The 13,110-nt window shown below is 42.8% G+C and overlaps 1 protein-coding gene across 3 annotated transcripts in view; it reads right to left on the reverse strand.

Moving 5' to 3' along the window:
- ZNF521 (zinc finger protein 521) overlaps window positions 1-13,110 on the reverse strand; it is a 287,367-nt gene that overhangs the window by 16,724 nt on the left and 257,533 nt on the right. For all 3 annotated transcript variants that reach the window (XM_047793956.1, XM_047793955.1, XM_047793954.1), the window contains one exon: window positions 11,431-11,546. In XM_047793956.1, the coding sequence (XP_047649912.1) occupies window positions 11,431-11,546 (116 nt within the window). The remainder of the gene's footprint in view (window positions 1-11,430; window positions 11,547-13,110) is intronic.

A 13,110-nucleotide genomic window follows, 5' to 3' on the forward strand; every position in this document is an offset into this window, starting at 1 on the left:
CCTGTTGCCTGCCTCGGAACAGAACGAAATGAGCAGCCTCTTGCTGAGCAGATTCTGCAAGGAGGAATTTCACCTGTCATGGAGTTTGTCAGAATTTCAGGATTTATCTTGGTGCAAAATTAATAAAATACCAACCAGGATTTCAGGCTGACTACTCAGCTGTGTCATCTCAAAGTGATCTTTCACCCAAGCAAACCTGGACAAGGAGCGCGGCCACGCCTGCCCTACTTTTCTTCCAGAGGGAGAGGGAGACACGACGGGCCGCAGGCCAGCCAGACGTCAGGAAGAGATTCTGAGCCAATTACACACAAGGCTGAGTTACGGTGTGGGTGCTACTGTCTTAATGGGTGACCTCTGACCTCGCCGGCGAAGTTCTGAAGGCTCTTAGGAATAAGCTCGGGTCTGAAGTAGAAAAAGGCCATTTCTGCAGTTGATAACACAGTAGGTCCCCCATGGCATCACATCTGTTAAATTCATACCCTGGCATTCCAGGCCTGGGTCTGATTCATCTTATTAAAGGAAGACTAACAATGGGCTATGTTAAGAGCACATATTGTGAAACACTGCAAATTAAAGCCGTTTGCAAAGAGGTGCGGTGCCATCTTTTGTGGAACCTGCACTGTCCTCCTGCCCCATCTCCCTCGGGGCTCCCAGCCCTGCGGGGGAGTGGGGTTTGGGGAGGGAGAGGGAGGGGGCCCAGAGGGGCTGGGACATGGTGGGAACAAGCCGCCCCCGGCAGGGTTCTGTGAAGGGCTTGAGCATCTTGAGCTGAGGCTCTGGGTGACCCTGAGGCAGTGGGTTCTGGTCTCCGTGTGGACGGCATTCTATCACAGAGAGGCCGGTGTGTGGGGACGGGGTCAGCACTTCCACCACTGGCTGGCCCGCGGCTCCGAACAGCGTGGGCAAACGTTTCTCTGGTTGGACTCTGGATTCTGAACTCAGGTTCAGAACAGAATTAATCTGAATGGTAACATCCACCTTGGTTGCGTTCCTGGCCTCTCATGCTGGGACCACGGGCGCCTCTTCCTAACTGGTGACTGGCAGGGCGTCCTCGCCTCCCAGAGTCTGCCACTGGCTGAAGCTTCCTTGTGCACTTTCTAATCCACATTTTCTGAATACGACTTTTTTTTGTTTTTTCTTTAGGGCCGCACCCACGGCATAGGGAGGTTCCCAGGCTAGGGGCTGAATTGGAGCTACAGCTGCCGGCCAACGCCACAGCCACAGCAATGCCAGATCTGAGCCGCATCTGCGACCTACACCACAGCCCATGGCAACGCTGGATCCTTAACCCCCTGAGTGGGCTGGGGCTTGAACCTGAGTCCTCATGGATACCAGTCAGATTTGTTTCCACTTCGCCACAACGGGAACTCCCTGCACGAGCCATCTCACAGTGCTGCGATGCCTCCTTCCAGCCCCTACCCTAGTGAAATGGCAGGTCTGGTTTGGAGGGCCACCTTTACAAAGCAGTAGTAGGCAGACAACATTACTACCAAGAGATCTCAGGAAGAGTGAGTAACAGAGAGAGAGAGGGAGCTTGTGAGCAAAGGCACAGATGGTGGGCGGGGAGGCAGGGTGCTCACAGCAGGCTTCAGTGGAGATGCATTAACTCCACAGAGGGACGGGGGCGTCCCACCAGCACTGTCATGAATTATAACTGAGTATGGGGGTGAGGCCTGCGTGCCTGGCTCCCGGCAAATAGACTGTTCTATTTTCTTGTATAATCACCTTTCACCCTTATAACCTCCAAGCCCAGCAGCGCACACTGCTGATATTTAATGGTATCACAGTAGCCTTTTATATGTCTAGAAGGCACACAAACTTAGCAGATGTGCCCGGTGGTGTAAGTTGGATAATTATAAAATTAAGTTTTGGCAAGGTGAAAAAGGAAACCTTTTACGGGCAATTCGGGTTTCCAGCAGGAGGTGGTCTTCTTCTGCCAGCTGAGGGGCCTCATCAAAGCAAGAGGAGGCCAGGAAAGAAAGATGCCAGCCTCCCAGACGCTGGGTGCAAGGGAAAAGCCTCCTCTCGGCAAACATCCCCTCCTTTTACGGGAAAGCAGTTCCTGCCCAGTCAGTTCACCCACTCACTCATTCACTCAATGAAGTTATCAATGAAGGAGGCTTGTTATTTTAGGCAGTTTAAAATTTCACCACTTTTAAAGGACTCGTTTACCCTGCCTTTCACTCCCGTTTAAAGCCTCTCGGAGTTGCTGTTCTAAATGACAGCACCGCGAGCGCTGCTTTTAAGCACTATTCATCTCGCCCGCCACATTGCAGGCTTTTACAGAACACTGCTCTCTCTCCAGTAAGGGGAACTCACTCCTTCATAGCTGCAGGGCAGAGCCTGTTACGAGCTGTACGTTCACTGCAAATATAACAATAAAGGATACAAATGTGAATTCCTCTTAAAATACACGCTTGGCTCTGAAGCTGCCTTGCCTTAGCAAACTCGATCAAGAACAGCCTATCAATCTTTCTCCAAATGCACTGCAACAGCTCATTTCCCGCGGGCCGTCCAAAGGATGGCCACGTCGAGGGATCAGAAGATGCTGGAATGCATTCTTTGCTCATTTCAGGGGATTCATTGTTGAAGCCCGTGATTACCATCTCTCTAACTCTGTCACAACAGTTAGATAGGGAAGTGGTGTTTTCCAATAGTGATCAGAGTTGGCAAACACAAAGGCATGGTGTCGCTGGATAATGCGAGGAAACGGATCCACGTGTGGCGCAAACGTCTAAAATAGGAGCACCTGTGGGACTTCGACATGCCTCCTTGGATCGCAGAATGTTCTCGAAATGTGGCTGTCCAGTGCTCTCGGAAGGATCTGACTGTACAAAGGTGCTGGGACGGAGGGCTGTCTTTACAGGACAGTCATGCCTGCAGTTTCTCGTTCCTAACGGAGGCTGATCTTCTGGTGCTGTGGCAGCAGGCTGTCTTGGCGACACGGAAGACGGCAGGGCCAGCGAAGCCCAGCCAAAGCAGAATGTGGCAGAGGTGATGAACATTTCCAGGGGGTGGGGAGGGAGGGGGCTGTAGCACTGGCCACAGTGCTCTTCAGTACACCCTAGCTGAATGCTCCATAAAGTCGCACTGATGGCAGTTTGGAGATGGCCATCTGTCGTCAACTCTGGGCCAGACAAAAAAATAATGTAACGGCAGATCGCTAACAACAGGGCTGTTGTAGGAGGGAATGAGTCCTCGAACGGGGAGGTGGTGCTCCATCTTTTAATAGCGAAAACCAGCCATCGATATGAACATCAAGAAATTAATGGATGGAGAATTTTAAAAAACTGAGCTGGGGTGCCATAGAATCCACTCAAAGGTAAGTAAAGTGGTTTTAGCTTATTGCCAGTACCTCGGTTGCCCTTCCTTCAGTCCGATTAACCGCTCGATTCTTGAAAATTTGACTAGCAGGACACATGGTGAAGCAGTGAGGGCCAAATTTAGAAAAAGGTGAGCCCAGGTTGTGCCTCCAAGCAGGCACACACAGATTAGGCATTTATTGGTACAAAATGGGCAATTGAAAATGCATTTACTCATGTAGTCCAAACGAGCTCCTTGTGACAATCACGCTTAGCTATCTTTCTGTGTGCTTGCTCAGTTCTAGATGCAGTTTCATTAAAAAGAAAAATAAAGCTACCTCATCTTTAGAGGTACTACGAATGCTATACAATTTTAAACTCCCTTCTTTGCTCAAGAAAAACCCTGGCTTTGTGCTATTGCTTGGATGGTAGAAAGAGAGGCTGCAGGAAGGGAGAGTAAGGGAGAAAAGAATGCATGACGAACAGTCAAACTGAGGTTAGCCGTGCCCTATTTCTTTGTCCTATATGATTAACTCTCTGCCTTCAATGGTAAGGCCAATCAATCCTGATTGAATTATCCAATATTAACAGCTGAAAGTGATCAAAAGTAATGGTGAAAACATAGTGCCAATCAATAAATCAATGCAAATGATTCGGTTCCTAGAGATCCGATCAAATAAAAGAGATAGATCAATTTAACCACTGAGCAAATTAAGTGGAAGCTGCTGTAGCACCAATTTACTTCGAAAGCCCTGAAGGCCCACAAAGCAGAGAAATGAGGTGGTGTAGAGGGGGAACCAGTTCCAGAACCACAGGTTTACTTGACATAGTTTATCCTCCTGCAGACCTCCAAGTCTACAGGATGTGTTTAGGGACTGCGACTTCCACCCCACGGTCAGGAGACACACAGAGGTCCAATGAGCTACAGGAAATGGACAGTTTAGGTATAAGACACAGACCACCCGGGAAGAGGCAGGGAGACCCCACCCCCACCCTGCACACTCACTGTCCTCCCAAATGATCAGTATGGTACCCAGCTATGGCAGGCCCAGACATGGTGATGGGTGATGGGCGAATCTTTGCAATCATGGGGTCCCACAGGGAGCCCATGGGAAAAGAGGCAAGGCAGGATGGGGTTTTGAGCCTTACAGTTGGAGTGGGGATAATGAAAGACATTCAAGCTCTTTAGAAATAAAAACAAAACAATTGAAAAATATAGAAAAGTTGTGAGATGATGACGAGTATGAGGAGCAAATAGGTTTTTGTTTTTTTGTTTGTTTGTTTGTTTGTTTGCTATTTAGGGCTGCACCTGTGGCATATGGAAGTTCCCAGGCTCGGGGCCGAATCAGAGCTGTAGTTGCTGGCCTACACCACAGCTGCAGCAACATGGGATCTGAGCTGAGTCTGTGACCTACACCACAGCTCACAGCAATGCCAGATCCCCGACCCACTGAGCGAGGTCAGGGATCCAACCCGCATCCTCATGGATACTAGTCAGATTCATTTATGCTGTCCCACAAAGGGAACTCTTGAGGCACAAACAGTTTTATACGCACTTCTTATAGATGTGCACTGAGTTGTAATACACACTTTTCCATCCCTCTTGTTTGCTAAAGAGAATTTCAGCCTGAGTCAGATAACAATATGAAAATAAAATAGATTAAAACAAAACTTTTCCCACACCACTCCCTGATCCTATCCTGTCTTATGACAGGGAGGGAGCGGGAGACAAGATAAAACTTTATGTTTTGGCCTCTTGTCCTTAATTTGGGAGGGAGTGAAAGAAGGGTCAGGTTTTTCTGAAATACATTTCTGAAAGAAAATATAAATGCTTAGTTTTATAGCTGTATGTGAAAAAGAAAAAAAATCCTTTAATCCCTTGAAAAAGATGAATGTTTTAAAATAAGATTTTTTTACCTGGAAACCAATTAACAGGAAACTATGTCAAGGTATGATTAATTGGGAAATTATTCCAGTGAACTAGAACAGAGAACTAAGAAAACTTCTGACATGTCTGGGATAGAGACTTTTTTCTAAAGTAGTGATGGATCTTGATTTTCTTTACTGAGGTCAGCATTAGGGAGCAGGGGGAGGGTCCAGGCACCAGTGTTCATCCAGAGCCTCCTGTTCCTCGCTCTTCACTGAAGGATCAAAATCAGCTACTCCATCACACTCTCATCAGGACCCAGGACTTGGGCATAATGCTCTATTGTCTCCTGCAAGCCCATTTTACAGATAATAACATGGACGCTCAGAGCCAGTCACTTTTAAGCACGGTGACCAAAAGTCACTGGTTTCTGTTCTCTGTATCTCATGCCTTTTCCCTCATCCTAAGCTGCCTATGGAGAAATCAAAGCAAAATAAAGCTACATGAAAAAAACCCAGAAAAAAGATTTTTTAGAAACCCATTCGCTCTTTGAGATTTTTTTTTTTTACGGATGGCAACCTCTCCCCCATCCACAGATACTGCAATCAGATCTATCCTTCAAAACCAGCTTGAATGCCTTCTACCTGATGGCTTTCTCGATTCTCCCAGCTGGAGGATAAACATCTTCTCTTGGAATACTTAAAACAATTTATTACATATTACCTCTGATGGTGGTTAATCATATGCAAATCTTATCTTTTCTAGTACACTGTAAATATGATATATTTCTAACTCTTCTTGTTTTATCCTAGAGAGTTTGCGACCGGAGTAAACTTAAAATCATGAAATTATAGTTTTAGAAATGTTTTCAATGAATAAATATATTTTCTTCCCTAATAATGACACAGGGGCGACAGCAGTGTAGAGCATGGCATCTGTGCTTTGGCTGTGAATGAGGACTCTTAACCACCTCATCATTTATTACTTAAGACTCTGAGGCACGGATTTGTAGAACAATGATTAAAAGGCGAGTTCAGGTCAGTCGTAAGTTAGTGAGTGACCCAGTCAGCCACGAAGCAGCTGCATTTCGATGCTGTATTATTGCCCTATACATCCCATCCCATATGCAGTAATTCAATTTTCTTTCAGAAATAGGACCATAAAACTGGAGCAACAATTAAGCTGTGGTGTGAAAAACAGGCGTTGGAATCAGGTTGCTTTGGTGGGAAAGTGATTTGAGAAGATCAAACAGCTGTAGAGACAATTACGTATTTAAACTTTAATGATATCTCGAAGTCGTGGTGTATCCCTCGGAATGTCCAATCACTGCTGTGTTTTGTATGCGGAAAATACTGCATCCATGAATTAATGAAAGGAAGGGCAAGGACCACAATAATCTTTGACTCAAAAGGAAGTGAAATACCAGAATCTCAAAGCCTCCCTCTCATCTAGGCCAACTCCCTCCCTTCCCACCGCTGGAATTCCCTCTACGTCCATTAAATTCACAACACGATGCCTCAGAGAACTTTCTTTGGGGACACATTGGAAGAGGATGATTTGATCACTGCCATTGAATTGTAGTTTTTCTAGAGGCACTAATTAAACAGTAATTACTGTATTGAAAGAAAGTGGCCTATTCAACGGAATTTTTACGCCACTCGCTCACACCTGTATAAACCACTTTGGATACAAATATGCATTGTAGGATATTATTCTTGGACCATACTATCCTTTTTTTGCAAAGCAGCTTCCTTAAGTTCCACAGGGGGAAAAAAAAAAAGTTTTGAGGTCTACTAGGAAAACATGTGAAACATTCAACATATTCATTTGCTTTTAAAATAACAAAATGTTCATTTAGTTCCAATAAGGCACTCCTATGCCAAAGCACCTCTTCCCTACCAGCATGCTAGGTGGCCTGTGACGTATATTAGAATTCCTGGCAAGAACCCTGCCAGGATTTTTACATTATACATTGCTGGTCTGGCATTGAGCACTTCTGGTCAGAAAGGTTTAGGGGTCATATGAAAACCTTAGCTTCCACAGTGTTAAGTCCTAGACTGAGTGTTCCACAGAACCAAGTTTCATCTTGCTTAATTCTAAAAGGAATTGTGGTGGGACTTCCCATGTAAGAATCCCAATGCCGCTGCTTAAGATGCTAGGGAGACAAGGGTTGGATCCCCAGCTGGCACAGTGGGTTGAAGTAGCTGGCACTGCTGCAGCTGTGGTGGTGTAGCTCACAGCTGTGGCTTGCATTCAATCCCTGGCCCAGGAACTCATGGTGTGGGTGCTGAGGTGTGGCCGAAAAATTTTTTAAAATAAAATCAATCAATCAATCAATCAATGAAAGGAACTGTGGTCTGTGATGTCAAAGGATGGCACCCAAAGAGTCCTGGAATTCCTGAAGATAGCCAGCATATTGCAAGGAATTATCTGAATTCTGCCTGGTATTATAGGTAATGATGATGAAAATAGCGCACCTCTTTGTCAGTGTGCGCATGTGTGGGTGTATGTAATTTCATCCCCAACAAAGCACTTCTATCTTCAAAAAGATGCTCTGGTGTTTTTAACTGAGTATAAACAGTGAAAGGGATGTAAATTACTCCCCATGGTCATGAAATCACCTGCGCATCATTACAAGATACACCACGGTGATGTTCCTAGGCAATTCTGAATGCTCGTCCTGCTTAGCCTACTATTTTCACTCTGATTTAAGAGCCAAAGAAACTATATGCTTTCAAATCTCCAATCTCCAGTTCTTGGGCATTTGGTTTATAAGCTTTGATTTTAAGCTAATATCAATTCTTTCACCGTTTGCATACTACTTAACAGCATCATTTAGGTGTAGTGGCCATATCCTTTAAAACTTAAAAAACCCCAAATGACTTAACCTTCTACAGTTCTTGCAGTAAGAATACTACACCTCTTGTGAAGAGTCCTTCTTTACCGACATAGACAGATAGATGAGTTCCAGTGGTAAGACTTGGGTTGATTTTTAAATTTGCATTTATTTTACATAACAGGGCATGAACTTGTAAAGTGGGCTGGGAAAGGGGCTTCATCTGTCTACTCTGGTATTATTTTGCTTATGGATATCATTTCCTACTGTCACCTTAATTTCAGCTTATTCTCTCCTTCCTTGTAGAAATTAACAAAACTGTATTACAGGTTTTTTTTTTTTTTAATGTCCACTCTCTAATGTCAGGAAATAAAAGAAATCAGTATTTAAAAATATATTAATTCCATCCTCTAAGCACATTGGTACAGATAATTTGGGTAATGAAAACAAGGGCACAGAAATCTGTGAACCTACCTCTAAGTTTAAGTCATAAAAATCAAAATACTCTCAAAACTAGAAAAAGTAGAGTTTCCTTTTTACATTTTTATTAATGTATTAGAATTAAAAGCCACTATTCCTGGGGATTTTAGAAAATAGATACGTAGACATTTCAATGACTGTGGATATTAGTTTGAAATAATTATCACATATTCACTGTAAATACTGCTCTTATCAAAAGAATGGTATACATATTGGGCCTGAGTATTGCATCAAGGCCAAATATGTATGGTTCTGAGTTGTGGGATTGCAAAAAGAAGGCTCACGGGTTCAAATTATGAAACAAGTCTTATTTTGTCCTGGATCACAATCTGAATGAATGAGTCAGAAATGTTTTGAGAGATGTCGGACCTGGTAAGGTCTTAAAGACTCAGAAAGAGTTACAAATCCTGTACTATCTCTGCTATTCCAGCGGTTCTTACAGTGTGGCTTGGGGACCCCTGAGGGGCACCTGGATCCTTTCAGGGGAGTCTGTTAGGTCAAGACTATTTTTGTAATAACATTATGATACTATTTGCCCTTTACACTCTCATTATCTCATGAGTGTACAGTGGCATTTTCTAGCGGCTACTTGACATGTGAAGATGCAATTTCTCTGACAGCTCGTAGAATTACACACTTGTGTTCTCTTGTGTTTAAAGCATTTCTCCATGTTGATTTTCATGTGGAAAATATCAACAGATAATAATCCACATAAATTAAAGCCCTTTGTGGTCTTCAATAATTTTTGTTTGTCTTTTGTCTTTTTAGGGCCGCACCTGCAGCATATGGAGGTTCCCGGCTAGGGGTCCAATCGGAGCTACAGCAGCCGGCCTATACCACAGCCACAGCCATGCCAGATCTGAGCAGTGTCTGCGACCTACACCACAGCTCGTGGCAACGCCGGATCCCTAACCCACTGAGAAAGGCCAGGGATTGAACCTGCAACCTCATGGTTCCTAGTTGGATTTGTTTCTGCTGCGCCACAACAGGAACTCCCGTCTCCAATAATTTTTAAATGTGAATGTGTCCTGAGATCAAAGAGATGGAGAACCTCTGGTTTATATTAACGGTAGGAAAGAGTGAATACTATCTGATCCATGAAAACCTAAAACATGCTGTAAAAGAAACTTGGAATCCTGAAGGATGTGTTTAATTGCTTAGTTTTGCCTACTCTATAATGGGCCACAGGCCACCACTGCCGGAGTGTGGGGTTCTCTTAATGAAAGACACTGAAGTTACCACCAGGTCAGTATTGTTAGAATCTACTAATACATCACGAAGGTGGATTTGCTACAAACTTTTTTCCAAGAACGGTAGGTAGAAGTCAGTCTTTACAGAATCTTCCCAACTTTGATTTTAAGCTAATATGAATTCTCTTTCACAGTTTGCATACTAATTAATGGCATCATTTAGGTGTAGTGGCCGTATCCTTTAAAACCTAAAAAACCCCAAATGACTTAACCTGCTATAGTTTGTGCAATAAGAAAACTATACTTTCCAGTAGAAATTTAGGTTGTTTTAATAAAACATGCTTTCAAATAATAGTCTAACTCAGTGTATCTTCTATATTCAATTTGCAAACAGATGTGACAGAGTAGAATTCTTTTTGAAATGATAAAAAGTAATAAAGCAACTGTTAGCTTTGGTGCACTGACACATTATAACAATTAAATGGCATCACCCATTCTTTCATATATTTTTAAATTTACCTTCTTAATCTGCTATTTGTTCACTCACTGATAGGATAACTGAAATGATAAGCTATAAATTCCTTATTTTGATACATAATTCATATAAATATGGCTTCCCCAGAGCCCAGGAGGTCCAAAGCTGCCCTAGGGTCCACAGTGTGGGCTGGGAGATAAAGGAGTGGGTGGGGCTTCTGGTCCTTTGGTCCTGCATCAGTTTGATCAGTGTCATCAGATCGTCTTCTGGTTGTTTAAGGGATTCAATGCCAAAGGGAAAAAAAATTACCCCCACCCCATTTTAATCTACATAAGTTACTAATAATGCTCACAATAATGAAATCATTTTGAATTCTAATCCATTCTCCTCCAGGGCACCAACAAGATTTAACAAAAAATATCATTCCATCAGAAAAAGGGGATACAAATTAGATTCCTTTTTCAGATGAAGTTAACAGGAAAAAAATAATTATTTTCCTTTTATAATAAGTGACATTTCTGGGTTAGGATCCAGTCTCTGACAGATACCAGCCTATTGCTAAGACTAATCAAAGCAACCAAACATTTATATTTTAGATTTCACTTTATATCCAAACCTTCTATTTCACTTTTACCTAACATCAACCCTGTCAGCATTACATATCCCTGTCATTTTTTCACATCTGAAGTTCAGAAACATTATGGACCAGCGCAAGGTCAGACATTTAGTAAGTGGGACACTCAAGGCTAAAGCCAATGTCTTTGGGTGCCAAGACTCACAACTCTAAGGCAGTCACTAAGTGGTAATTATTCTATTCCATTAAGTAGAAGAAAGACACTGGACAAGAGTATAGCTTCTGTCTTCTCTTCCCTTCACCCTTCCAATTTTAAGCCCCTCAGGACAACAATAACCTGGACATCCATCCAGCCTAGAGCCCAGTGGGAACAGAACATGAATAAAACAGGATTTGGGAGAACGGGCCATGACAAGCGAGGTACGTGATCCCACAGTCCAATAAGCCTGACCCCGGAGTCTATCACACTAGGTCAGAAGGTCCAATTATAGGTCTGTTCTAGTTCTTTTTATGATTGACAGCAGCCAGAGGCAAAATTACTTTGGTGTCTGTTAATCCAGCCTCTAATTTTCCCTTTGCCCCAATACACAAAAAGCATCATGGTGGCCCAGGGTGAGTGATACTGGGAGTCCAGATTTAAAATGCCCTTGTTCCCTATAAGAAGAGCAACTGAGTTCAATTCCAGTCCCCCTCATGGGGACATTACCTGCAGCTCTGTTTGGAAGAAAAACTTCTGTGGACATTGCGTGCAGTCATAGATCTTGTCTTCTTGTCCATGAGCAGAGAAAATATGCTGCTGCAACTTGTTTGCTTGAACAAATACTGAAATGATTAAAAAAAAAAAAAGGAAGAGTGAACTTGGGGTTATTATTATTTTTTTCCCAAAATGCCCTCTGTCAATGACTCTACATGAGCAGTTACAAACAGAACAGAACAAATGGCACACCTCCTGGGTGTGACCCCTGCCAGGGACCTGGGGGTAGGGGTGGGGAAATTGAATCACCTGTGCTCATGGTTGGGTCTCTGGCTTTTGTTAAGATGCACTCTGCAGAGCACCTAATTCAATCCAAACAGCTCCAAAGTAAAGGTTTATCGAGGCCCTGCTCTCTATAAATCTTTGAAAACGAAAGCTGAGAATTGTCAAATGCACAGCACCATCTGAACAGAAATGACTCTTATTTCTCAGCAACCCACAGGTTAAGAAATCATAGATGCCAAAACCCTGTTTATTGTATTTGCCTAAAGTTATAGCTGGCAAACAGTTCTCTATTTAAATGTGTTAATGCTAAAAATTATATCCCACAGCTACTCTGGGGCACTGTCTATAAATGTGAAACAGAACGGCAGGTAAATTCTCTTTGGATACTTTAAGATCAACTCAGCCTACACACTGAATGCAAGGGTTTCAATAATATAAACATGTTCAATTTTAATGACTACAAAACAAGGCCCTAAGACTGTGTAACAGTTTACCTGGGAGACATACTATTAATAATTAAATTGTATATGCCAGAGGCAGTGTTTGGGTTGGCAGAACCGACTTCTGATGGATGCCTGGTGCACTGTGACCTAAAAAAGTTTGCATCTACAATATTAATCTGTATAGGCAGGGAAAGGATTTATTAAAGATGTTGGCATTTGACTTTGACTCTAATCATGAAAATTATTCTAATTGCCAGCCAACCTAAAGTATTAAAATATTGTTCTTGTGAGTCATACATTTTAATCATATTTCTCATTACCTTAAAAAACTGCTCAGATTTCTTCTTCTACCTAACATGCTTTATATTGGAAAGGTTTTTAATTTTTTTTTTTTCTAAAATTACTTCAAGATACACTAAAACAATTCAGGTCTGTGAGCATAGGAAATGCAGATGGTTCATGATTAATGCATTTTTGTCTCTTACCTACACTAGCCAAGAGAAATGGAGTTTTTAATACCGATCTGCAACGAATCTCCATTGAACTTAACACATTTTACGAGGCTCCTGGCCACAACATGAAAGGACTGTTTTATTAGGGGTCTTAATCATGAGGAGATCTATGACCCAGGCCTCCTTATGAAGACTTATTATGAGCTTTCACAAAGAACCCAGACTCCTGACTCATTGTATCTTAAGACAAATGCTAATTTGTAGTAAAAAAAAACACAAAAAACAAAAACCCTAACCATATATATCTTTTAAATACAAATCAAAAAATAGTCCCCAAAGAAGGAGTGGCTGATGGAGTTACTGAATGAAGGAGCCCCACAGGCAAGTGGTAAAGGCAGAGCCATCAACATACTTGGGGTATGCTTATGCTCACGGTGCCACAAGCATAGCCTGCTCTTTGTATTTTATCACAGGACAGAAATCTACAGGCGGAATGCAGTGAGGGTTAACAC

Source organism: Phacochoerus africanus, chromosome 8 (assembly GCF_016906955.1).
Source record: "Phacochoerus africanus isolate WHEZ1 chromosome 8, ROS_Pafr_v1, whole genome shotgun sequence".
NCBI classification, from domain to species: domain Eukaryota; kingdom Metazoa; phylum Chordata; class Mammalia; order Artiodactyla; family Suidae; genus Phacochoerus; species Phacochoerus africanus.